The following is a 27119-nucleotide window of genomic DNA, read 5'->3' as shown; positions in this document are numbered from 1 at the left end:
GCCCCTGCCGGACTGGAGATGCCTGCCACCGGCCCTGGCGGTCCGTCCACACTGGCAGTGTATTGGCTGTGTTCGTTTGGAACACCGCCCATGGTCATATTATGGCGGCCTTCTCCGCCTGGCGGTCCTCGTACCGCCAAACTCGTAATAAGGGCCTGAGTATTTTCAGACTTTCCAGGTAAAAGAAAAACAAGAGATGAGGAGTCGTCCACAGAGGCCTCGTTTTAACCATTTCTGATCGCCTATACTGCATGCACATCAGATCCCATAATGAAAGCATTAAGAGTTATTATTTATTCTATACAGTGTCAAAGTGATGCAGAACATATCAATATTCGTCTTACACTCACTCTGAATATTCAAGAAGTTGTAACCAAACAAGAACCAGCACTATTAAGTATTCAAACAATAAGGACCCCAAGCTTCTCCTTAGTGGAGACTTTAGTACTAAAATGATCAGTGGAGACTTTAGTACTAAAATTATCAGTATGTTATGAGCAAGCAGTGAATATTAATCAAGTAGGAAGAATTCCCTGGCCATGTTTATACGCTATACTTAACCAACTAGGATAATACCTACTAACTTGACTCCCTCACTGTAATTTGAGGTTGCTCAATGAGGTAAGTGGGGTAATATGCAGGTCATGCTAACTATACCTTCGAGCAAAGACGTCCAATACTACATGTTCACTACTGTGAGAAAATTTGACATGGAGAGTGCAGATATTAGCTTTACAATAACTTTATAACCTGCTCATAAGTTCATAAAAAGGGAATTGCAACTAAAACTGGGAACAAAACAGTGGGTACAGAGACTAAACACTAACATACGCAGTGGTCACAAGTGTAAAAGGAAAGGGACGAGGCAGCTGTGGAAGATCAACTTGGCAAAATAAAAAATAAAAATTGTGCTTGCAAATTTGAAATAGCATCTATATTCAGATCGATACAAAAAAAAGACGCTTGTAAATACTGGCAATTCATCAAATCTAGAAATCTGGATGTGTAGTCTCATAATACTAAACCCATTGACCAGCACACTCATTAGTGCCACATTCCAGTGGATGTGGTTGGGGTTGTACTTCAATGGTTCAGAGTAGTGGGATCGATCCTTTCTAAAATATATATGGTCATATGTTAGGATTATGGTCCCCATTTAAAAAAAAAAAGGGGGGGGGGGGGGTTGAAATTCCTATTCAAATTCCCTGTAACTGATCACATTTTGCCCCTCAAGCAAAGTTTTGTTTTTTAGCATACAGTTGTCCAAACTGAAAGAGTGGAGCATAATTGCATGTTTGCAATATCATAGACGAGATTCTGTATGCAGCACTCTCCTCTTACCAATAAATGTGTTTTCTAAAATTTGATTGCTATCACTTTAAACAAGAAAAATATTAATATTTGCCTACATTGCACAAACATCCACCTCAAATTGGACTTCAACAGGTGGATTATTTTTTGGTGTTTGTGAAAATGTGCAAGTTTGGTGTCCCTGAATTATAGTACAAGGGTGCTTGGGCTGCTGCTAGTTCTTGAGTAAAAGAACCTGGATATAGGCAGATGTTTAATTAGGGTGCCAACTTGTCCTTGTCCCCGTCCTTCTTTATATTTGACCTCCGTATGTATTATTAGAGAATATCAGCTCCCATCCCTGCCTAGAATTGGAGAAATTCACATTCCTATATGCTTCCATGTGATCAACATATTACTGTCTGTCACATGCAGATGCGTCTACTTCTGAACCACCTTAAATTTGATCATAGTAGTAATTATCACACAGTAAATCTTCAGAAATGCAGGATCATCAGGTTCAATAAAAGCTATAGAAAGTTTAATCTATGCATTAAAGACAAACACTAAATAGTAGTGAGTAAAGGAGTATGTGCACCTTACATTCAAAGATAGCAGTGGTCTCGTGGCCAGTCTAACTGCTACAACAAAGTGATCCTAACCAGTATGTAGGGATGGGGGCATCATTTGGGAAACTGCTCACTGCAACCTCAGTTAGTGGCATAGAGAGCGAAGGTGCCCTACGTGTCATATGAGGCAACCATTTGGTGCTCATAAAACTACCTGGTTCTTAACGGTAAAGAGATTTTTAAGCAAGGTCACGTGCCTGTGTAGATCCATACTTGTCCAAGCCATAAGTGGAGATGCTGCAACTAGCCCTTTGTTCAGCACAGGTAAAATAACTTTTGACAGACATATGAAAGGCAAAAGCACACAATCTCCTTTCTATTTAGAAAATACCTGCAAAAACATTCCCGAACTTGAAATATAAACAATCCCTTGGCAGTGTCGGTTGATGGACAACCATTCCATCTTGAAGGCCTCCTTTAAAATGATTCTAAAAAAAGTTGTCCTGCAATACACCAATCAAAAAGATATGGACCATCTGCATTCTAAGAGATTCTACTAAGATTTTTTTACTAGCAGTAAAACATAACACATTACCCACATTTTCCCCATTTCATCATGTCGAGCGGCTGCTGAATCAAAGAGACGTTCTATTTTTCCCTGTGAAATTAAGAGCAAATAAATCTTATATAAACCCATATTACCTAACTAACTTGATCCTAGTGCTTTGAAACTTCTGCAATTATTAGATGCTAGCTAAGAGGTTAAACAATATGACCACAATTTGACGGTTTGCAATTTCATGAACGTAGCTCACATTTAAAATGTATGTTTATAGAGCGCTCAGCAATTTTATTCGTTAACGGGAGGGAACTATTTTGATTAAATGTTATGCATTAAATCAACATTAACCTCAAGCACAGACATGTTATTAAATGTGTTTTGTTCAGATTTAGATTTTTCCATAGCTATGTAGGTTCATTTTAAAAAGGCCCCCATGGAACTGCCATCTTGCCTGTGAGATTTGTGGGTGAAGCTGAAGTCCCAAGTAATGAACATGATGTTTTTACTTTCCTTCCCATGCAAAAGGTTTTTTTTTTCATTGTGATAAACTTGGAATGTTTTAATTGGTATCAAATCGGAGAAGACATCGGTTGAACACAGGCTGGTCCAATGTATCTAATTTGTTGCAGATTAATGTAAGTTTGAAGAATGGCGCTATCGCGGACAATCAAGAGAAGCTACTGAGCCCAAGATTGTATCCTTTCACTCTAACCCTTTAGGATCGTATTATGGGAACCATGTGTAAGTGTAGTAAATGTTACAACTGTATCACTTGAGGTAGCACTAAGTAGGGTATACTCCAGAACGCCTACAGATTTAGGCTTAGCCTAAAACAAAGCAGAGAAGGAGATTTGACAGTACTCCATATGAGAAAAAAATGACTTTACCTAGCCCTTAACTTTGAGACAATGTTAAGCTTGTTTGTCCTCTCGTTCTAATAGAACTTTGATTTTATTGACCTACATATTTTTTGACACATTCATATTTGATTGATCAATACTAAATTGATGATTTTGCCTTCTGTTACCCATGTAACTTTTAATAATCCATTATGGTTCGAAAATTAATTATTGTCATTATCTGAATGATTTGATGAACAGCCTTGGTTTGAATTTCAGTTCATCAGACAGCACTTTAATTGGTTTGTATAAACCTTTGTTAGCACTTGTGCTAATCTTGGGGCCCATAAACTAATGCATGATTTGAGGGTAAACTTTACTGATTAGTGTAAATATCCCATGTACAATATGCATGCGTTATGTTCACTGCTCATAAACACTCAAACAACAAGAAATTGGAATGGTTACTTTGCAAACTTACTTCTAATAACCCCAACACCATTCTTATATGGACAATTTCTTAAATATAATAAAAATCAGAAAACTATACTTACCAAGTAATGTAAGTTCATTATTCACTGAACAGCTAACCACAAGCACGTCTTTTTGATAGGTGTACAGCAACTAAGGAAACACATTTCTCTGTTATTACAAGATACAATTTAGGAGGCACTTTTAATTTACATTCAGCTCCATAATGACTGTTTGCAGCTGAAGAGGTTTCTGCACATTTTCAGGAATTTAGATAGGTCCTGTCAAGTTTCAAAGGTTAATTTCAAATTAGATGAGCCATATGATTAATAATCAAAATGCTAATGTTACCATTGTTAATTGTTTTTATTCACAAGTCTCCCAACAATTTTACATGACAATATTTTCCGCCACATTATACTCCTCTGTATGTAATTTCATTAGTAGCAATGAGAGGCACAGATAAGCTCTGAGCTATCATTTTCTTCTAAAGGCAGCCAGAGTACTAGCTTTACATTTTGCTACCTTCAACAGTTAGTGGAGCAAGTAGGATTTATTCATAGTTATAGTGCAGTAATCAAGATTATAATAAGACAAATTCCAAACATTCTATGTGTTCTTAAATCTGCCAAAAATATTAATGCAAACTAAACCTAATCTAAAAGATTTTTTTTTTTTTAAAGGAATGGAACGATTTTTAGGTCTTACAAGATTCCTTCAATTGGCCTTTATACCAAACTGACTATTTGTACTCTAATTTCCCCATTCTTGACCCAACTACAAATTAAGACATGGCTAGACAGTGGATTTGTTCCATCATCATATTTTATCCTGGTCAAACATTAGCAGCCCAAACAATTGTTTGTTGAGCAGGAGCAGTCTGTAAAGAGCTGGTTTTGGATGTCTTTTTCTTCACCTAGTGAGCACTGCTGATAAGGCCCTCCTCACCAAATTGGAGGAGCTGGCTGGGATTCTCCAAATGCTACTTATGCCTGAGTTAAAAGTTATAGGATACTGGTATACGTTTTTACACCACCACTCGCAGGCCAACATTTGGAGAAAATTGCTAATAAGTGAGCCAAGGAGAACAAATGGTTATAAACTAGAAATAATCTTGAATTTACCAACAACTAGGCACACCAACTTTCACTGTGTACATTTTTCGCAGCAAATGTATCCTGTACACCTCCTTTTTTAACATACAATTGGCACCTGCCAGCATTTAGCACGTGCTACATGTCTGAATCAGGTTTCACCAAAAAAGTTGCACATGATCTGGACCTAAGCACACTTAAAATAATTCTGACATAAATGTTTAAAATCATGTCTCAATTAACCCAAATATACATCACTCTCAATTTTATCATAGTCCTGTTTGAATGTTCTCTTGATAAAGGTGATAGCTCTACTGCTCAAATTAAACACATTTTATTTCAATGGTTGTTGCTCAGTCGATTATTACAGCATACTGGAAACTGTCTAGTTCTCCAATTATTTCAAGACTGGGAAATGTATTGTGTCCAAATTCTAGAGTGCATCTGTTCAAATGGATTGGGATAATCAGATTTAGAAAAATATGGGATTTCTGGGAGCCTGAATGTTTACTGGTTTTTTTCTTTTTATTGTGAGCCAATTTTAGTTTGAGTTCTTTATTCGTAATTATCATTCTCTATTCAAAAAAGTGTTAGCAGTAGTATCTGAAACAGCACATCACCATATGTGGTGGTACACCACTGTCCAAGGTAGTGCATCTTGGACTGAAATGATTAGGTCATGAAGGCATTTAAAAAGAGGAAGTATGCTTTGTTATATAGATGCAAGACCTCTTCTACTTCTAAGATCTGTCATTCAGGCCATCGTTAACAAGAGAGTTCTGGATTTTCATGCTAGAATCACTTTCAATAAGCACCCTGCCTGTTTACAAAGCTTAAAGTGGGCTCAATCACATAACATTTGCAGAGGAGCTGTGAATGTCATCGGTCCGGATGGATGCTATGGCAAAGGCCTTCAGTCTAGGAAGAGTGACACCAAGGGAATAAAATGGGTTTTGGAAATAAGTTTATGATGTGGAATATTCCTTCATATTGGCATTTAGACCTATTTTCGAGTCTTCAAGGAAAGAGGCTTGTGGAAAGGTACAAGCACCTGCTACAGCAGAAAGAGATCATTCGAATGCAGCCTGTTAGAAGAGAAACAGTGTATACTGTAAGGGTCCTGTTTATGACACCATCAGAATGATTTTCAGTTTGGCATTTCAGTATATCATCTCCTACATTCTAGCAGCCATAGTCAAAGAATGCTCTCCAAAAAAATCCTGTGACTCCATTCAGGCAAGGAAATGAACAGTAGTGCCTGCCTTTACCAAGTATCCAGAAGATGGTTCATTGTGCCCTGCCAATTGTTCCCTGGTCCTCAGGACAAATATTGGTAATGAGAGAGAGGGCAACTCTGGGGGAGTGCTGTCTCTATAAGATGTCAAGCATTCAGATTGGATTGGGCCCATATAAAGCTGTACCAAGAGTGGGCCACACAACAATTGTGTACATTAAAGGAGGAGACCTTGCCCACTAGTTTCAGTGCTTATTCAACGGGCGGAGACTGAGTCAATCAGACCCTGCAAATAAACTGCCCACCAATATTGAAAAAACAGTTATCATATCTTTTCTGTATATCAAATAACCATGGAATAGAGCACAACATTTCAACATTACTTACAAAGGTTTGCAACACAACTAAAAGGTGAAAAGCCCTTGAACCAGACAATTGCAAGAGAAGAGTCATCCTTGGAAATAGAACCCACTGGGTGCAAACATGTTGACCTGGATGGGCCCTGACCAGGAACTGAAAATGGTTATGGTCTCTTTCTAACACGTAGGTCAACCTCCTGCCAGAAGGTCTAGAAACACTAAATGTATTATTTAATCAACTCAGTAGTATTTCACACTTCAGTTGAATGTACAAAGGGACAAATAAGAAAAGGGTTTCCTGTTGCTGTTGTATATTCTCCAAAATATATACAAATATTAGTACAACTTAATATCATAAAAGTTCAGACGATGTAGTGTTCAAGTGAGTGAATAAGTACATACAATATATACAAAAAAGACACAGTGAAAACTCCCTGGTTCTATACAATGTTGTTCTATAACACACATGCATCAGCATTTATCTGAGATCCAGGAGAGATAATCGCAGATGTTTCGACCCTATGTAAGTGACAGGGTGCCATTAGGACCAAGTCGTCCGGCTTACCACCTGCATATAAAGGGAGTCAGAAACCCATACCACTTGTCAGTACTAAGAATGCCATATCAAAGTGTAATCCATTGATCATAAATCCCAGATAATAAAGTAACCTAACTCACCAACAAGGAGTACACTCCGTTGTGTATCAGCCTAGATCAATACATGCCCAAGTCAATCCGAGGGCATCTGCAAAGGATAACCTAATAACTGAGATTCCACTATATAAATGGTCAACTGTACAGTGTTTTAAAAAACCACCATAGCGAATCATGTGCAAAAGTCACTAATAGAATATCGAGGGAGTATAGCAAGCCAATAGGTGCCAAACGTCTCTCTGTGATAACCTTGCACAATTCAACTTAGTAAAACTCTACCATAGTCCAGTGATTGCAGAGTGCGACATAAAATATTATTTTTACCCAGCCATGCATGTCAACACTGGGTTGAATACATCTAAAGAAACCGGCAACTAGTCGCAAAACTTACCATGAATGTAGTGAACCTCTATGCAGGATGATTTGAGATCATCATTTATCACCAGAGTAACACATTCTCTGGTCAGATCAAAATATGGAAAAAGGTATATCGCCGATATAGTCCTGATTTGGTGGGGACAATAATTCAACACTTAATGATTTTGTTAAGTGGATTAATCTACAGATCATAGATCTTAAATTCACAACCAATTATAGCCAGCATGAGATCAGTTACCTAGATCTCTTAGTGAGACGCAGAGAGGGTTCTTTGTACACAAACCTGTTTAAGAAGCCCACGGACACCAATGCATTACTAAGATGTAACAGCCATCATCCATATACACTCAAGGACAATCTCTCGTATGGACAATTTTTACATCTACGGAGATGTTGTAAATTTAAAGAGGGCTTCTTCAAGGAAGCTGTAGAATTGAAAAACAAACTCTTAGGCAAGTGGTATCCCAGAGAGATTATTCCAAGAGCTATGGAACAAGATTGTTTTGCCATAGGAAGGCCACCCTCAAACCTAAATTAGAGGCAGCAATGAAAGAGTAGTGATGGTCAGCACTTTTTACCCACTAGTTGTGAGGCACAGAAGATTATCAAGAAGAATTGGCAACTGATAAGCAAAACATTTAAGGAGTCACCCTTATCTGTGTTCAAGCACAATAGAAATATTTGGGATTATATTGTAAGGGCTCACAGAGACAATCCTAGGAACGATGAGACCAGAACACTTTGGGGGTCTCCCTACATTGGTTGGGTATCAGAGGTGCAGTGCTTGTGCGGTTTGCGCATTGACTGCAAACACTAAGGTCTTGACTACCACTGAAAGGACCTTCACACTCAGAACTTTCTCCAATTGCAAACATTAAAAATGTTATATATTTCATCAGGTGTCCATATATACAAAATGGTATGTAGGGCAAACATCTCAAATGGTCAAACAGCACAACACTTAACACAGGAGCAGGATATGGTGTATATTCAAATGAGCTCCACTATTGCGTCACAACCATGAACTGCAGCACATGGAGAACGACATATTGGCAAGTGGCGGAGGTTGTCACCTTGAACAGTTGTTTAGAGAAGTGATGTCCTAGATCGCAGGGAATGCAAATGGGTGGGCATGCTCAGTAGCACAATCAAAGGACTGAATGATTTAAATGAACTAAGACGTCTCATGGTTCTTAAACAATGAAGTGATATACTGGAACTGCAACTGATTTGGGACCCCTCTGTGACCACTAATCACAGATTACTGGGGCCCCCTACCGCCCCACCCGCACTGTTTATGGACACTGATTGATTGACATTTTGGCCAATACAAGGCACTATTGCATACGGATAGGCTTATCACCGCCTTGTTATGTTATAATTGGCCAGTTACCAATTGTGACTAATACATGGTTGATTGTTGCTCTTTGGCAGTTTGACTCGCAAGGGTCCTAACTGCCCCCTAAGGAGGCTTCAAGGGATGTTAATGTCTATTGTGAGGAACACCTGTTACATGTAAGTAAAAGACACATGGGATACCTTTGGCTTCCTTGTACACTCTAAATAGAAATGACTCTTTCAACACAAAGATTAGTGACTTGGTTATTTGTCATGAGTGTGTTTGCTGAAGCCTTGTACTCTAAGTTTTTAGGATTTGTACTCTGTACAACCAGTTACGATGACTCTTTGGAGAAGTCAGGAACAGGGAATGTACATACACATTTAAATATAAGTGACCGTTGTAGAGCTAAATAGTGGCAGTCATGTAGTAATACCAGGATATTATGACTATCCTGTAGGGTAGCCTGGTTCCCCATAGATTTTAGATTGATTTCTGGAACAGCGTCAGGTCAAGTGTCAGTCTATTTCTCCTTGGATACATACCAATTCATTAGCGTTTGTGCACCTGAGACTAGATGATCAGGATTAACTATGAATTATTTAGGACTTCATTAGTGATCTGATTGTAGGTATGAGTCTTCTTCCCAAACATGGTGGCTGGATACACTGTTTCGCTTATACAGACTAGCCAAAGCATCTTTCTATTCTTGATCGATGTTGTAATTTGTCCACCCAATATGGCATAATCGGTCGATGTTCTAGTCTTCAGGACACCGCATGTCAGACAGACAGCTGAGGGGTGGGGAGAATTGCTAGGTTCACTCTCCGCATGGAGGCACTTTGCTGGGTCCTCGTATTTTTGCCACAATTGCGATACTTTTCATTTGTATTGATTGACAGTTCAGAAAACATTCAGAGTTTAACCGAATTAGAATTACGGCCATTTTTGCAGTACTTTGATTAAGTTGCCATGGCATACGTTATGGACCTTAGCATGGGTTATACTCTCCTGAGAGGTGCTCACATATGCTGCGTGAAGAATGACGCAAACGGAATGTGGCAATATTGGTAGCATGAATTAATATCTATCTATCTATCTATCGAGAGAGAGAGAGAGAGAGAGAGAGAGAGAGAGAGAGAGAGAATGTCACCCAGTGTACATCGGTTCGTGGCATGTAGTTCTGCAGATTCACATGCTATGCATATCCATTCCGACATCCAGTGTTGGGCTCGGAGTGTTCCAAGTTGTTTTTCTTCGACGAAGTCTTTTCGGAGTCATGGGATCGAGTGACTCCTCCTCTCGGTTCCATTGCGCATGGGCATCGACTCCAATAGATTGTTTTCTGCAGAGGGTGAAGGAAGGAGTGATAGAGTATAGAAATACAAAGAGATGTCCATGCAAATGTAAATGTATATACATATGTTAAAAACTTAAATGACTACAGGCTTCCGGGGAGGAGGGCGGGTGCATGTGACTCTACAGCACTACATGCCACAAACAGATGTACACTGGGTAAGTGACATTTTCCGTTCCATGGCATATGTAGCTGCAGATACACATGCTATGCATAGACTACAAAGCAGTTAGTCCTCTCAAAAAAGCGGTGGCTAGTCTGTAGGAGTTGAAGTTGTTTGGAATAACGTTTAAGACAGCCTGGCCCACAGAGGCTTGTTGCTGTGAGAACACATCGATATAGTAGGGTTTTGTAAATGTATGAGTGGGTTGACCATGTTGCTGCTTTACATATGTCAACCATTGGAATGTTTCCCAAAAAAGCCATTGTTGCGTCTTCTTTTCTTGTGGAATGTTCTTTAGGAGTGATCAAGAGTTGCCTTTTTGCTTTGATATAACATGTTTGTATACATCTAACAATCCATGTTGCTAATCCTTGTTTTGATATAGGATTACCTGTATGTGGTTGTTGGAAAGCAACAAAGAGTTGCTTTGTTTTCCTAAAATCTTCAGTTCTGTCTATGTAGTACATAAGAGCTCTTTTGAGATCTAGGGTATGAAGAGCCCTTTCTGCCACAGAATCTGGGTGTGGAAAGAAGACTCTTCAATTCCACTGTTTGACTGATGTGAAAAGGAGATACTACTTTTGTTAGAAAGTTTGGATTTGTTCATAGAACAACCTTATGTTTGTGCATTTGGAAAAAAGGCTCTTCAAGAGTGAATGCTTGTATTTCACTAACTCTTCTTAAAGAAGTAATAGCTACAAGGAAGGCAACCTTCCATGTTAAAAATTGAATTTGTCAAGAGTGCATGGGTTCAAAAGGTGGTCCCATGAGTCTGGTAAGTACAATACTTAAATTCCAAGAAGGAACAGGTGGTGTTCTGGGTGGAATAATGTGTTTTAATCCTTCCATGAAGGCTTTGATAACTGGAACTCTGAATAGAGAAGTATGTTGAATAGTTTGTAAGTATGCAGATATTGCAGTAATGTGTATTTTCATGGATGAATAAGCCAAATTTGATTTCCGTAAATGAAGCAAATAACATACAGCATCTATACAAGATAGTGTAAGTGGCTCTATGGTTTTAGATTGACAATAGTAGACAAATCTTTTCCACTTGTTTGCGTAGCACTGTCTAGTAGTAGGTTTTTGGGCTTGTTTAATTACTTCCATACATTCTGATGGAACATTTAAATAACCAAATTCTATGATTTCAGGACCCAAAATCGCTAGATTAAGCGCATTGGGGTTTGGATGCCTTATTTGACCTTTGTCATGTGTTAACAAATCTGGCCTGTTTGGGAGTTTGGAGTGAGGTTCTAAAGATAGGTCTAATAGTGTGGTGTACCAAGGTTGGCGTGTCCAGGTTGGTGCTATGAGTATCATGTTGAGAGATGTTTGACGTAATTTGTTGACTAGAAATGGAAGAAGTGAGAGAGGGGGGAAAAGCGTAGCAAATATCTCTGACCAATTGATCCATAGAGCATTGCCCTTGGATAGGGGATGTGGGTTTCTGGATGCAAAGTTTTGGCATCTTGCGTTTTCACTTGTTGCGAATAGATCTATGTCTGGTATTCCCCATTTTTTAAAATACTTTTGAAGTACTTGTGAGTGAATCTCCCATTCGTGCGTTTGTTGGTGATTTCTGCTGAGGAGATCTGCCAAATGATTGTCTATTCCTAGAATGTATTGTGCTAGTAGATGGATTTCATTGTGAATTGTCCATTTCCAAATTGTTTGGGCTAGAAGAGACAGCTAAGATGAATGTGTGTCCCCCGGTTTGTTGAGATAATACATGGTTGTCATGTTGTCTGTCTTTCCGAGAACATTCTTCTCTTTGAGAAGAGGTTGAAATGCCTTTAGGGCAAGGAACACTGCTAACAATTCTAACTGGTTTATGTGTAGCTGCTTCTGTTTGACATCCCATTGACCTTGTATGGTTTGATTTTTTAGGTGAGCTCCCCATCCGACCATTGTTGCATCTGTTGTAATTATGGTCTGAGGCACAGGGTCTTGAAACAACCGCCCCTTCATTAAATTGCTGCAATTCCACCTTTGCAGGGACATATGTGTTTGGCGGACAATCAACAATAGATCTTGAAGTTGACCGTGTGCTTGTGACCATTGTTGTGCTAGGCACTGTTGTAAGGGCCTCGTGTTTAATCTTGCCTGTGGGACTGTTGCTATGCAAGATGCCATCATTCCTAGAATCTTCATGATAAATCTTACAGTGTATTGTTGATTTGGCTGTATGAGTGGTATTAAGTTTTGGAAAGCTTGTATTCTATGTATATTTGGGTACGATAGAGCTAGTTGTGTATTTAGGCTGGCACCTAGGTACGGTTGTACTTGTGCTGGTTGAAGGTGTGACTTTTGGTAGTTTAGTGTGAACCCTAGGGTATGCAGAGTTTCTATCACATAACGAGTATGGTTTATGCATTGTGTAAGATTGCTTGATTTTGTTAGCCAATCGTCTAGATATGGAAAGACATGGATGTGTTGTCTTCTTAAGTATGCTGCTACTACTTCTAGACACTTTGTGAACACCCTTGTAGCTGTTATGCCAAATGGTAACACTTTGAATTGGTAGTGTTTTCCTGCTATGACAAACCTGAGGTATTTGTTGTGTGCTGGGTGGATGGGTGTGTGAAAGTACGCATCTTTGAGGTCTAAAGCAGTCATGTAATCTTGTTTTTGTAGTAGTGGAATGACATCTTGCAGAGGTACCATGTGAAAATGTTCTGACAGGATGCATAGATTGACGGGCCTGAGGTCTAATATGGGCCTGAGGGTGCCATATTTTTGGGGAAATAGGAAGTATAGTGAGTATACTCCTGTTCCTTGTTGGGACTGTGGACTAATACTATTGCTTGTTTGAGTAGTAGAGATTGAACCGCTTGTTGTAACAGAAATGTATGTTCTGGGGACAACTTGTGATATCTTGGTGGTATGTTTGCAGGGGTGGTTATCAATTCAAGGCAATAGCCATTGCGGATAATTGATAATACCCAGTTGTCTGTGGTGATATTTTGCCAATGAGAGTGGAACTGCTGTAGTCTTCCCCCCTCCCAGGAGATGTATGGAGTGGAAGGGAGGGAAGGAAGTCACTGCTTAGGTTGTGATGTTGTTTGTTTAGAGGTTTGATATTTACCTCTATTCCTAAAGTATTGACTTCTATAGGTTCCTCTAAACCCACCTCATGTATACTGGCTTTGTTGTGGTTGCTTTGTTTGGGAGGTGGAAGCCTCTGAGGATTGTGCTTACAAAACCTCCTCGAAACCGTGGTCTGCGAAATGAACCTCTATATGGGGTGGTGTACAAAGCTCCCATTGCTTTCGCAGTCTCGGTGTCTTTTCTCAGTTTTTCAATAGTGGTGTCCACTTCTGGGCCAAAGAGGTGTTTTTTTATCAAAAGGCTTGTCAAGTACAGCCTGTTGAATTCCTGGTTTAAAACCAGAGGAGCGCAGCCATGCATGACTTCTGATTGTGATGGCAGTGTTTATGCTCCTTGCAGCTGTATCAGCAGCATCAAAGGCATATCTTATTTGATTATTACTAATCACTTGCCCTTCTTCTACCACTTGCTGTGCCCTCTTCTGGTGTTATTTTGGGAGATGCTGTGTAATATCCTGCATTTCATCCCAATGGGCCCTATCATAGCGAGCTAGCACTGCATGTGAATTGGCAATTCTCCACTGATTTGCTGCCTGTGTAGCAACTCTTTTCCCTGCTGCGTCAAATTTTCTGCTCTCCTTAACAGGAGGAGGTGCATCTCGTGAAGACTGGCTATTTGCCCTCTTTCGTGCTGCGCTGACTACCACTGAATCTGGAAGGACCTGATGACCAATGTAATGTGTAAGAGGGTGCAGGCTAATATTTTTTCTCAGTTCTACGGGTGATAATCCTAGATTTTACAGGCTCACAAAAAATTTGGTCTGCGTGTTTTACCATGCCTGGTAGCATTGGGAGACAGTGTATTAAATAAAACAAAAATCTTCTTCCAATGGCTCTTAATGCATGGTCACCCCATAATAAGCTGCGTTCCTGGATATGACCAGGTTGTATGCAGTGGTATCTTCTGGTGGAGATGGTTTTGATGGTTAAGTATCTGGGTCATTATCTGGGATGGGATCAGGGTCATAAAGATCCCATGGGTCTGCCATATCTCCTTGTGAATAAAATGAGTGCGTTGGAGAAGGCATTGGTGGTGGGCTGGTGTGAGGTGAGACAGATAATTGTGGAGAATGAGGAGGAGAAGTATGAAGAGGTATTGGCTTCTCCTTTTGTTTTTGCACCTTTGCTGGTGGCTGTACAGTGTCCAGTTCCTCTTGGAAAGCCAGCTTTCTTTTGTTTTTTAAAGGAGGTGCAGTAACAATCCTTCCTGTGTCTTTATAAATTTGTATTCTGGATTGTCTCTCATCCATAATTTGTAAAATGGGCTCAGTGTCTGACTCTTCCTCAGAGGTTCTATGGGTTTCTCTCAATTTCTTTGAAAGTCCTTGTTCCTCTGTATATGAGGGTTTTTTCGGTTCCGAAAATATTGTGGAAGGTCTCGGCTCCGAAGCAGACTGCCGAATTTTCGACTCCGAAGAATGTTTTTTTTTAGTGGAGACTGAAATGGAGCCTTTTATATATTTACCTGACTCCGAAGTAGACGGAGGAGTGGCCTTTATCGGCGCCGTCCCCGAAGGACGATCACCAACAGTCTTTTTTCAGTCCGAACCATGGCCTTCTGGCAGTGGTGTACCAAAGGCCTTAGAATGTTTTTTGTGCAGGGGCGTAGGGGCAGACGTACTCCCATACTGTCCAACTGCCCCTCCCGCATGCCTAGAATGGTCAGATAACTGCTGCCTCTTTGGCCACCTCCACCCTACCTGTGTGAGGTACATGTCACTATTCCCTCCCTCCTGTCCTCCACTGACCATTTTGCTGCCACCCCCTTCCTTCAATGGTCTGATGTGCTGGAACTGCTTTTCCTGCCTACCCTGCGTGGTCTGTCGTGAAGCCCCTTCTCTTTCTGGTCTGTGTCCAGCCCCTCCCGTCCCTTGTGTCCTCCATGGTTCTTTCTGCATGCCCCCTCCCTCTTGCCCACCATGGCAGCTGCCACCAACCCCCCACCTTGCCTTGCATAGTCTTCTGTGTTGCCACAGCCCCTCTCAGCTGCACAGTGTGGTCAACTTGCTGCACCTGACCCCCTCCCATCTTCCTTACGTTGTATGTGTATATGCCATTATAGTCTTGTGTTGTACTTCAAGTGCCCATCCCGCCTGACCTCCATGGTCAGCTTGCTGCTCCTGCTCCCGGTTTTCCATGTACAGGCCATTGTCTCCTACCTCCTGCCTTCTCTGGTCCGTTGGCATGCCCCTCCCTCTCCCTTTTGCCCTTCACAGTCTGTTATGCTGCAACTGTCCCTCCTGTCTGTCCGGTATGTGCATGGGCCTCGTCCCCTCCCTATTGCTTTCTGTGGTCCATTGTGCTGCACTGCAGCTCGCTTGCCCTTTGTGGTGGATTGTGCTGCTGCAACCCCGGACACCTGCCTTTAAGGTCAGTTTGGTGCACCTGCCCATCTCCCTCCAGTTATTCAAGACCATGCCCCTATGCTATTCCTCCTGCCCTCCGTGAGCAAACGTACCATACTCACCTACATTTTTACTTGGTTAGAGAGTTTGGAGAAAAAAATAACATGGGGAATTGATTTTCCCCATTGACTTATTTTGAAAAATAGGAAATTTTAGGCAGGAGACATAATAAAGCCCTTTTAGGCTTAAAAATATTACATGTCTCCTGCTTGAATCGGGTCTGCTGGCATGTATGTTTGTACTGCCACTGCCTCTTCGTTCTGCCCTCAGTGGTCTGTTCTATTGCCACAGCCTCTCTTGCCAACCGTGCATAGTTGGTTTGCTGCCCTTGTCCCCCTTTCCCCTGCCCTCCATGGTGCGTTGTGCTGCCACTGCCCCTCCCGCCTGCCCAGGATGTCAACTTGTTGTCTCTGCTCCTTCCTCTCTGCCCTAAAATATCTGATCCGTGCCCCTGACCTCTGCTTCCCCACATTATTCTAATGAACAACTAGATTGCTAACATTCTATATTTATTACAAAAGTGCGGTACGCCTGACATCTTGATGTCATCAAAACGGTTATACCTACAGCATTTACTGTAGAAAATATGAAAGTGAGAGGGTCTTATTCCCATAGACATTATGGTTCGTACACTAAAAAACTAAAGTGAGAACATATTTTCTGAGTTCTCAAATAGCAACAACCCACTTTTAAATTATTTGCTATCTTGGGTCTTTTATGCAGTTGATCACTTGATTATATGTTTCATTTAGGGGAGAGGGTGTGGCGTTACAGCTAGAGATGCAGACTGCGAAACCAGGTTTGCGTTTTGGCATAAGCTCGACATCCTGTGAATCTGGGAAAATGACTTAATCTCCCTATGCCTAAAACCAAAATTAATGCGACCACCAGTAGGTGATAGATAGACAGACAGATAGCTAGAGATAGATATAGTTAGGACCTAGTTTATTGACTTGCCTATATATTTGGGCCAATTTGACGATTTACATGAAATTTTCCCCAAAAAGTGTCAAGTTGGGTCTTGTTGTGCATGGAAATTTTTAGGGTGATCCAAGGGGGGGGGGGGCGCAGCATAGGGTGGGTGGAGGATAAATAAATAAAAAATGAATGAAAAATTGTGTTTTCCATGTTAATTCCCATAGGCACTTTAGATACGCCTAAAGACCGAACTGCTGGACAGAATTACACCAAATTTGTCAGAAAGTTAGCTTTTGGTTTGTAGATCACACTTTTTAGGGTTGAGTCTGCGATGCATGCGCTCGCGCATGCGTATCGCAGCGAGACGCTTTAGTGTTTAGAAAAGGGCTCGGAGCCCTGTCGACGTCACGTCAGTCTTTTTCATTGGTTCGTGGGCTTGCCTAATAAAATCTGCTTGCTTTCACTAGTCGAAGGCATGCATACGTCATGCCTTTTCCGGTGGCTAGCCCTCCTCGAGCGCAGCGACCAAGTACAGAAAACATGCGAGGCTCGCTCTTTTCTGTCCGGCTCGTGGACTACTTTTTCCTCTAATTTACTAGCATGATTTCGCTTGGCAGAAGTCGAGCGCTTTACATAGTTAATTGCACTTTTTAGGTTACGTACATAAATGCACTTTTGCCGATAGGTGAAAAGTCGGGTTAGGAGTTTACAACGCTATCAGCTCTAACATGAGCAAACGCGAGACCTGTTGCATTGTAAATGCTTGTTGTTATTTGGTGTAACTCTGTTCAGTAGTTTGAGATATTAAAAGGAAATCCAAATTTGTATATCTAGAAGCACAAATACTTTGCGAATAATCCCAATCTCCTGCTGAGATTTGATCGGTTGGCAACACTTCAACCAGAAAGTGCTGGCAGCCATTTTGGGACTCTGCTTCAGCCAAATCCTAAAAAAAAAAAAAAAAAAACAGTTGTTGGGAGACAGGGTAGGAATACCCTAACCCCTTAGCCTTGGTCAAGGGGCCCCCCTGAGACTCAGCCAGCACAAAAAGCATTTTTTTTCCCCAATTTACAGCAGGAGGAGCTTTAAGGTCCCCACTGTCCCAGCCAGCTCCCCGTCTCCCTTGGGAGATGGCATTGCTATTGCACTCGGAGAGCTGCTAAACATGTGTGCAATAGAAATGCCCTGAGTGCAAGAGCAATTGTTTCATCTCTTTTCATCTCTTTTCCTGCCCTCATTTCTGTGGGCGGGGAAAGAAATGAAACCTCCACTTCCAGCAGGTGGAGCACTTTGACATCTCACGTCCGCTGGAACCAAAGTGTTTGCTTTGCATTGTGGGAGCCGTCATAGGTACCGCTACGCAAAATCGAACAGCTATGTTTGGGTGTGGGCACCCCGGGAAATAGCAATAGCCAGCCCAGTGAGGTGGTGGTCCACGGGGCCACTATTGGCTCCAGGAGGGGGTCTGCACAGCCCCCCCCCTTTACTTTTCAAAGTTGGCCCCGGGGAGGTGGTGGAACCAGGGGCCATATGTGACCCGGGAGCGGGGATGCACAGCCCCTCTCCCATTATTTTAAAAGCATTTGGCCCCAGGGAAGTGGTGGTCCCCAGGGAAGGTGCATGGGGGGCCCCCCCATTACAGGTTATTTAACTTCAAGGAAATGGTGGTCCCCTCGGTTTGAGGGTGTCAGTGGGGCCCTCCAAATTACAGGTCATTTAGCCCCAGGAAGGTGGACACATATGGAATGTAGGAATAATGGTAGCTGGAGCTGGTTTCTATAGATGCATAGGACACTGCATAGCAATGCATGCCTGCACATCGTTGATACTGGTTAATCGTGGCAGACGGTTGTGACAACCTGTTTTTTTTATTACTTGACAGACCTGAAAACACAGACTTACTGACTGAGGGTGAGGGGGATTGGGCAGCACTTTGAGTAAATTCAGATGGGGGGGGATTATGGACCTCTGCACGGTTTCACTCCTGCACAAGAGGTGTTTTGTCCTGTGCTGCGTGATGCATGAAACACATGCTAAGTGGTATATTTTTAGACTAATTGCCAGGGTTTATGGATGTATAGAACACAGTGTATACACCAATGACTGGGTAGAAGTAGTATTGTATGTCGGACTCTCAAGTCACTGGACTATGGTAGGGTGTTACCATGTAGATTTGAGAGGGTTTATCATGGTCAAAATAGTTGGCAACTATAGGCTTGCTATACCCCCGCCCCTCGATATTCTATTAGTGACTTTTGCACATAATCCACTATGATGCTGAGGGGTTTTTAAAAAGAACTATTGTACAATTTACCACTAATATAGTGGCATCTCAATTATTAGGTTATTCTTTGCAGCTGCCCAATGGATGGATTTGGACATGAATTGATCTAGCCTGATAACACAACGGAATGTGCTCCTTGTTGGGGAGTTAGTTTACTTTATTGTCTAGGATTTATGATCAGTGGATTACACTCAGACACAGTGTTTTTAGTACTCACAAGTGGTCTGGGTTTACAGTCTCCCTCAATAGGCAGTTACTAAGCCAGGCAACTTGGTCCTCTTGAGAACCTTTCACTTACATAGGGTTGAACCTTCAACAATTATCTCTTGGTTCTCAGATCACTGCTGATCCACACTGTGCAAAAGTAGATGCACACTGTTATAGAACAATACTGTATAGAACCAGGGAGATCTCCCTGTGTCATTGTTTGTATATACTGTATGTATTTATTCACTAGCCTGAGCACTTTGTTGTCTGCACTTTTATGATATTAAGTTGTACTGTTATTTGCACATATATTGGAGAATATTCAACAGCAACAGAAACCCTTTGTTTATTCTTTTGTATATACAATTGAAGTGTGAAATACTACTGGATTGTTTAAACAATACATTTAGTGTTGGTCTTCCTAGACTTTCTTGCAGGAGATTGGCCTACTTGTTAGAAAGAGATCCATGGTGGACTCTGTTGACATAGCCATTTCAGTTTCTGAGGAGGGCCCATCAAGGTCAGAATGTTTGCGCCCAGTGTATTCCATTTTCAAGGATGGCTCTACTCTTGCAGTTTTCTGGTTGAGGGGCTTTTCACCTTTTAGTTTTGTTGCTAACATGTGTAAGTAATGTTGGAATGCTGTGCTCTGTTCTATGGTTGTTCAATATACAGAAAAGACATGATAACCATTTTTTCAATATTGGTGGGCAATTAATTTACAGGGTCTGACTGACTCACTCAGTCTGCTCCCATTGAATAGGCATGGATACTAGTGGGCAAGGCCTCCCCCTTTCTAATACACCCGCTTTATGCGGGCCAAACCCAACTGAATGTTTGACATCACAAAGAGAAAGCACTCCTCCAAAATTGCCCTCCCTTCCATCACTGATACTTGTCTTGAGGACCACCGAACAACTGGCAGGGCACAATGAACCATCTTCTGGAGACTTGATAGAGGGAAGCATTACTGTACACATTTACTTGCCTGAATGGACCCACAGGATTTTTTTCTAAAAGCATTCTTAGACTGTGGCTCCTCGAATGTAAGAGATCATATACTGTAATGCCAACTTGTGATGACGAATCTGATGGTGTCATAAACAGGGCCATTACAGTACAGTCTTTTCAGGCGGCATTAGAACGATCACTGCCCTTTATAGCGGGTGCTTGTACCTTTCCACAAGCCTCCTTCCTAGAAAGAATCTCCTCACATGCACACAACAGCAAGGGACTCTTCAGCACCATCAAGGAGTTCACCCAACTCAACAACAAAGCAACGGACATCCCACCCTCACAAGATCTCGGTTACAAACTCAACACATACTTCCACCACAAAATCAAGACCATCTATGAGGACTTCAGCAAGGGCAATCTGCGTGCAGAACTCCCTCCACCGGAACCAGACACCAAAAAAAACAACGATCACCAACTGGACCCCCCTCACCACCGAAGATACACTGAAGACAATGAGGACCAAACACCCCGAGGACCATACACCCCGGGCCCCCACGGACCCATGCCCCCACCACATCTTCAACAGAGCCGCTGAAACCATCGCCCCCAAGCTCTGCCTCACCATCAACCGGTTCCTAGCAGACGCCTCCTTCCCAAACGACTGAAAACACTCCGAGATCAACCCTCTCTCAAAGAATCCCTTGGCGGACCACCGACCTCAATAACTACAGGCCCATCTCCCTGCTCCCTTTTCCAGCGAAAGTTATCGATAAAGTCATCAACAGCCAACTCGCCACCTTCATCGAAGACCACAACATCCTCCACGCCTCCCAAGCTGGCTTCAGAAAACACCACAGCACCGAAACAGCCCTCATGGCCGCAACAGATTACATCCACTCCCAGCTGGACAAGGGAGAGACTGAAGCCCTCGTCCTGCTTGACCTCTCAGTGGCCTTCAACACGGTCTCCCACCACATCCGGATACGCAGACTTCACGAGGCCGGCATCAGAGAAAAAGCCTTTGACTGGATCCGATCTTTCCTCTCTGGTAGAACTCAATGAGTAAGACTCCCCCGTTCCTCTCAGACACCGCACCTACCACCTGTGGAGTTCCCCAGGGATCCTCTCTCATCCCCACGCTATTTAACATCTACACGGCCCCACTAGACGCCATCGTCAGAAACTACGGACTCAACATCATCTTCTACGTTGACGACACCCAACTCATTTTCTCCCTATCCAACGAACCCAACACAGCCAGACAACTTCCGCGAAGGCATGGGAGCAGTCGCCAACTGGATAAAAAGCAGCTGCCTACAACTTAACGCAGACAAAACTGAAGTACTCATCATGGGCCCTCAACCCAACGCATGGAACGACTCCAGGTAGCCCTCCACCCTCGGGAGCCCCCCTCACCCCCACAAACCAAGATCGCAATCTCAGAAACATCCTGGACTCCAAACTCAACATGGACCGCCAAATCAACTCAATTGTATCCACGTGCTTCCGCACCCTCTGCCTCCTATGCAAGATATTCAAATGGATTCCGTCGAACACCGAAAGACCGCCACACGTGCCCTCATTACCAGCAGACTGGACTACGGTAACGCGCTCTATGCCAGAATCAACAAGAAACACACCCGCGAACTACAGAACGCCACCACCGCAATACTGGTCCTCGACCTACCCCAACACTGTCACACCTCTAAGCACCTACGCACACTACACTGGCTCCCCCCAGAGAAAAGAATCACCTTCAAGATCCTCATCCACGCACACAAAGCCCTCCACAACACCGGACCAGCCTACCTGAACAGGCGACTCAATTTCCACATACCCCACAGGACCCTATGCTCTGCCCAGCTCTCTCTCGCCGAAGTCCCCAGCTTCAGAAAAAAAAAAAAAAGGAGCAGGGGGACGCTCATTCTATGTCAGGACCGGAGGCTTCGGATTATGCTTCTCTTTCTTTACTGATCAGAAAAACAGCAGCCAAAGAGTTAACAACATTTAAACTACAAATCCCATCAACCCTAGTAGTCCATAGTGTCCAATCCCAGGGCATCCCCAACTATAAGAGTCTCTATGACTACAGCTCCTCCTCTTTCTTTGCTGCTGCGCAGCCGAAGTTAAGTCCCTCATATTTGTTCATCTTTATTCTGTGAGATAAGTACGGTTATTATCGTGTTTATAAATTCTGGGCCGTGGAGTGGGAGCAGGGCAAGCGGCACTCGATAGACGGGAGACTCTGTTCGGTCTTCCCGTTTGTTTTTATTCCGCGATCTACGCGTCGGGAGCGTCCCTCGCTCGCTCCCGATCGCGCTGTCGGGGAATTGATTCTCCGCCCGTGGCACAGCTGAGAAGTGTTGCTGTGCGCGCCGGGCGGAGGAATTTGAATTCACTCGGTCTCCAAAGGAGACCGAGCGAGTGCAGCATCGGAGAGCAGTCTGCTCTCCATTTCTATTCCCATGGCGCTCGCGCATGCGCGGAGTCGGAGATTCCGATTTCCATCGGAGTCTCCGTCTCGGTAGCGCGCGAAGCACATTGGAATTAATTCTGCCCTTCAGAACGCCCGACGGGGCGAGTAAACGTTCAGGCCTCGCCTAGGAGGCTTTCTGCAGGTGCTCCCTCCACATTACTACAGGCCCACATCACTTTGCACTGGGTGCATAAAATTTGATCCACTCTTTTCAAAAGAATATTTACCTGCTGGGGTTGCCTCCCCCTTTGAACTTCATCTGTTTCCTGCCATGGCTTATTTTGCTGGGGAGGATGAGTATTATCAGGAGGAAGTGGAAGGTCCCTTCCCTGAACAGATGGAGGAGAGATTGGTGCAAGCCTTGGGTCATCATGTTCAGGATTCTGTTAACCAAGCGCTAATAAAAGCACTTAAACCATTTACCAGACCTCTGGTCAGATATGGTCAAAGGGAATTAATGGGACCCCTATCATCTGGGTCACGAAGTAACGAATCTCATTCCAGAGACCCTAATCTCATCAATGTGGGACAGAAAAATCCTTTATCCTCAGGAGAAATTCTCTCCCAAATGGCCTCAGCCGTACTCAACGACCATGAATATAGTTCAGATCTTCCATCTTCCGAGAGTCTTCCCACCCTCTCTACAAGAGTTAAAGATATCTCTCAATCATCCGACTCTCAATCGGATTCTGATGGCTCGGAGCCTAAACCTTCAGGCAAACGCAAACGAAAATCGAAACATTACTCCAGTGAAGAAGTTTCTCTTCAGGGAAATTTGTTTTTCGACCCAGACAACATCATTCATCCCAGGTCAACGGAATGGATCCCTTGCAATGAAGTAGCCCAGTATGTCCAAGAAAGACTTCGCAAGGGTTTTGATAAGGAGGTTCGTAGCATTCTTAAATCGGAATGCCCCCGCCCCTCGCTGGTGGGCAAAGTGGCAGACACCCCAGAACTCGATCCCAATGTGGCTACCTTTCTAAAGAAATTTTCTAAAGACCCTGAAAAAGGTCTGGATCGTGCCTGGAAAGGATGCCAAGACAAATTGCTAGATTTGTCTGGTCCCATTACTAAGATTTTAGATTTAGCCGTTCAGGCAAAGGAAGACAACTCGATCTCAGACCCACAAACTGTTCTAGAATGGGCCCAAAGAGCCATCTGCCTTTTGGGCAACGCAAATTGTGCCATGTCATCCGAACGCAGAAAATCATTCCTCATGCGGATAGATCCAAAATTAGCTGAGTTGGCACCCACGGAACCAGGCCCCCTAGCTAATGGTCTTCTATTTGGAGAGAAATTTGTGAAAGACTTGGGCAAGTACGTCTCCACCTTTACAGCCCTGGACAAGGCCCAATCCTCCATGAAACGAATGTTCACAGGTGGCCTTTTTACCAGGGCCGGGCGCTATAGAGGTCGAGCGCCAGGCCGTGGTTTCCAACAGACCTCTGCAGGTTATGCTCCCAGAGGTCAGGGATACTACCAGCCTACGGGCTTCTACCCCTCCAGAGGCCGCAGAGGTCGTGGTCGTGGCTTCAGGAACCGAGGTTCAGATAGAGCTCAAGATTCCTCCAACGCAGGTGAGAATTATTCAATTTTCAGAGGTGATTCTTGGGGGGAGACTAAAGAGACATACTTCAGCATGGAGTCGCATTTCCCACGACCCGTGGGTTCTTCAGACGGTCAAGGGTTACAGGCTAGAGTTTTACGAATCCCCCCCGACAGGGATGTCCCCCTCTCCCTCTCTCTTTTTCCCTTGCAGAGAGCAATTTCATAGACGCAGAAATCAAAAGTCTCCTGCACAAACAGGCAATTATATCCACGAGTCCTCACCCAAACGGTTTTATCAGTACCATTTTTCTGGTTCAGAAAAAAGGAGGAGGGTTTCGATTGGTACTAAATCTGAAGGATTTCAATCATTGGATAGTCTATCATCATTTCAAGATGGAAGGTATCCATATGTTGAGAGATCTTCTTCAAGAAAAAGACTGGTTAGTACGTCTAGATCTCAAAGACGCCTACCTGTCAGTCCCCATTTTTTCCCCGCATCGACGATTCCTTCAGTTTCAGTGGAGACACCTTTGGTACGAGTTCAAAGTGCTCCCTTTTGGCCTATCCTCAGCCCCGTGGTGCTTCACGAAGCTCCTCCGCCCGGTGGCCCAATTCCTCCGAGAAAGAGGTGTTCGCCTCATCATCTATCTAGACGATATTTTGATCATGGCACAATCCAGAGAATTAGTCTCTCTACACCTCTCCTGGGCAATTCAACTGCTGCAAGATCTGGGCTTCTTGATCAACAGCGAGAAATCAGTCACGGTTCCCTCTCAAAATATAGAATTCTTAGGTTTCCAAGTAGATTCTATTCAAGCTCAACTCCGACTACCCTTGTCGAAGCGAACCTCAATCAAGAAAGAGTTACGGAAAGCCCTTGCCTCTCCGACTATATCATTACGGATTCTAGCCCGACTGGTGGGGCTTCTGGCTTCCTCCATTCAGGCGATCTTTCCGGGCCCGTTACACTACAGAGCTCTTCAGCGCTTGAAGATATTACACCTGCGCAAGGGTTTCTCTTACACAGACCAGATTCCGCTATCAATAGAAGCCAAGAAGGAGATTGTTTGGTGGCTTCAACACATGGAAGCTTGGAATGGCAGGGCCATCTTTGCATCCTCTCCGGAAATGATCATAGAATCAGATGCCAGTCGATGGGGCTGGGGAGCTCGTTGTGGATCAATAGAGACGGGGGCCGCTGGTCCCCAGAGGAGTTGAGTCTCCACATCAATTGCTTAGAGTTACTAGCGGGAGCATTTGCAATTCGTTCTCTCTCGCCAGACAGAGCCAGATGTTGCATCCTCTTGCGGATGGACAATGTGTCAGCGGTGAGATATATCAACCGCCTGGGAGGCACCAGATCTCATATGCTAGCGGAGATTGCCAAGGACTTTTGGCATTACTGCCTCCAGAATCAGATACATGTGATAGCAGAATACATTCCGGGTCGAACCAATGTGGTGGCGGACTGGAATTCACGTTTTTTGAAAGACAACAGCGATTGGATGCTCCATCACTCATTGTTTCAGAAACTGGCAGAGAGATGGGGTCCCTTTGTAACAGACCTGTTTGCCTCTCGACTCAACTCCCATCTCCCGAACTTCTTCAGCTGGAGACCGGATCCAGTAGCAATGGGAACAGACGCCTTTCTCCAAGATTGGTCTCACAGCATTCACTATGCTTTTCCCCCCTTCTCTATGATTCAGAGGGTCCTTGCTCAAATAAGGAGACAAATAGCGGAAATAGTGTTAGTGACACCGCTCTGGAAGGCCCAAGTGTGGTTTCCTGTGGCGATGGCACTATCATGTGCCTCCCCTATACATCTGCCGTTATTCCCGTCTCTTCTTCTGGACCCGTCGGGGTCTCCTCACCCCCTAGTCGTTCAGAACCAACTACACCTCATGGCTTGGAGACTTTCAGGAGACAATGGCAAGTGCCAGGAGTTTCAAGAGACTCTTTGTTCTTTTTATCTCAATCCTGGGCCCCCTCCACCCATAAACGATATGAGTCAGCCTGGAAACGATGGATGGGTTGGTGCAGTGAACGGGATATTGATCCCGTGGGGACCCAGATTCCCATGATAGCTAATTTCCTCTCAGAATTAGCTACACAGGGTCTGGCCTACAGAACGGTTAATAATTTCAGATCTGCAATTTCAGCAGGTCATCCCCATGTGGATGGTAAGCCTGTGGGGGAACATCCTTTAATTTCCAAAATTCTCCGAGGTATTCGAATGGTGAAACCGCCTCAACCACGCTACACAGTCTTGTGGGACGTAGATATCGTCCTTCGTTTTATTAGGTCGTGGCTTTGCAATGAAGATTTATCACTTAAACAATTAGCGGCAAAATTGACGGTTCTTTTGTGCCTTATTTCATGCAGACGCGTTTCTGATGTGAAAGCCTTGGATTTGACAGGTAGAGTATTTACTCCTACGGGAGTATCCTTCTCTATTTCTAGAAGAACAAAAACTGCATCAAGGTGTATTTCATACCCTGCTTTTCCTCATAACCAAAAACTGTGTGTGATTCAATGTCTCAAAACCTATGAGAATTCTACCCGTGAATCTCGAAGAGATGCAGGAGGTCAATTATTAATTTCCCTTCGGAAGCCCTTTGGCCCGGTCTCGTCAGCAACTTTGGCTAGGTGGGTCAAATGGCTTTTGGGGGAGGCTGGTATTGATACCTCGGTGTTTGGAGCTCACTCCATAAGGGGAGCTATGGCTTCCAAATCCTTTGGAGTGGGTTCCAGATTGGAGGATATCATGGCAGCGGCGGATTGGTCTTCAGATAGTACATTTAAGGTATTCTATCATAAGCCCATTGTAGATATTGCATCTAATGTGGTGGATCAACTTTAAACTAGCATAATCCGAAGCCTCCGGTCCTGACATAGAATAAAAAAA

General features: G+C 43.3%; 1 protein-coding gene across 1 annotated transcript in view; it reads right to left on the bottom strand.

Annotated features, from left to right (window-relative positions):
- Positions 1–27119, bottom strand: part of GSAP (gamma-secretase activating protein) — a 646974-nt gene that overhangs the window by 517790 nt on the left and 102065 nt on the right. Inside the window, exon 4 of the mRNA XM_069229679.1 lies at positions 3815–3884. Coding sequence (XP_069085780.1) covers positions 3815–3884 — 70 coding nt within the window. The remainder of the gene's footprint in view (positions 1–3814; positions 3885–27119) is intronic.

The sequence above is a fragment of the Pleurodeles waltl genome, chromosome 4_1, assembly GCF_031143425.1.
Source record: "Pleurodeles waltl isolate 20211129_DDA chromosome 4_1, aPleWal1.hap1.20221129, whole genome shotgun sequence".
Taxonomy (NCBI): domain Eukaryota; kingdom Metazoa; phylum Chordata; class Amphibia; order Caudata; family Salamandridae; genus Pleurodeles; species Pleurodeles waltl.
The sequence above is the reverse complement of the archived record's forward strand: the minus strand, read 5'-3'. Positions and strand labels throughout refer to the sequence as shown.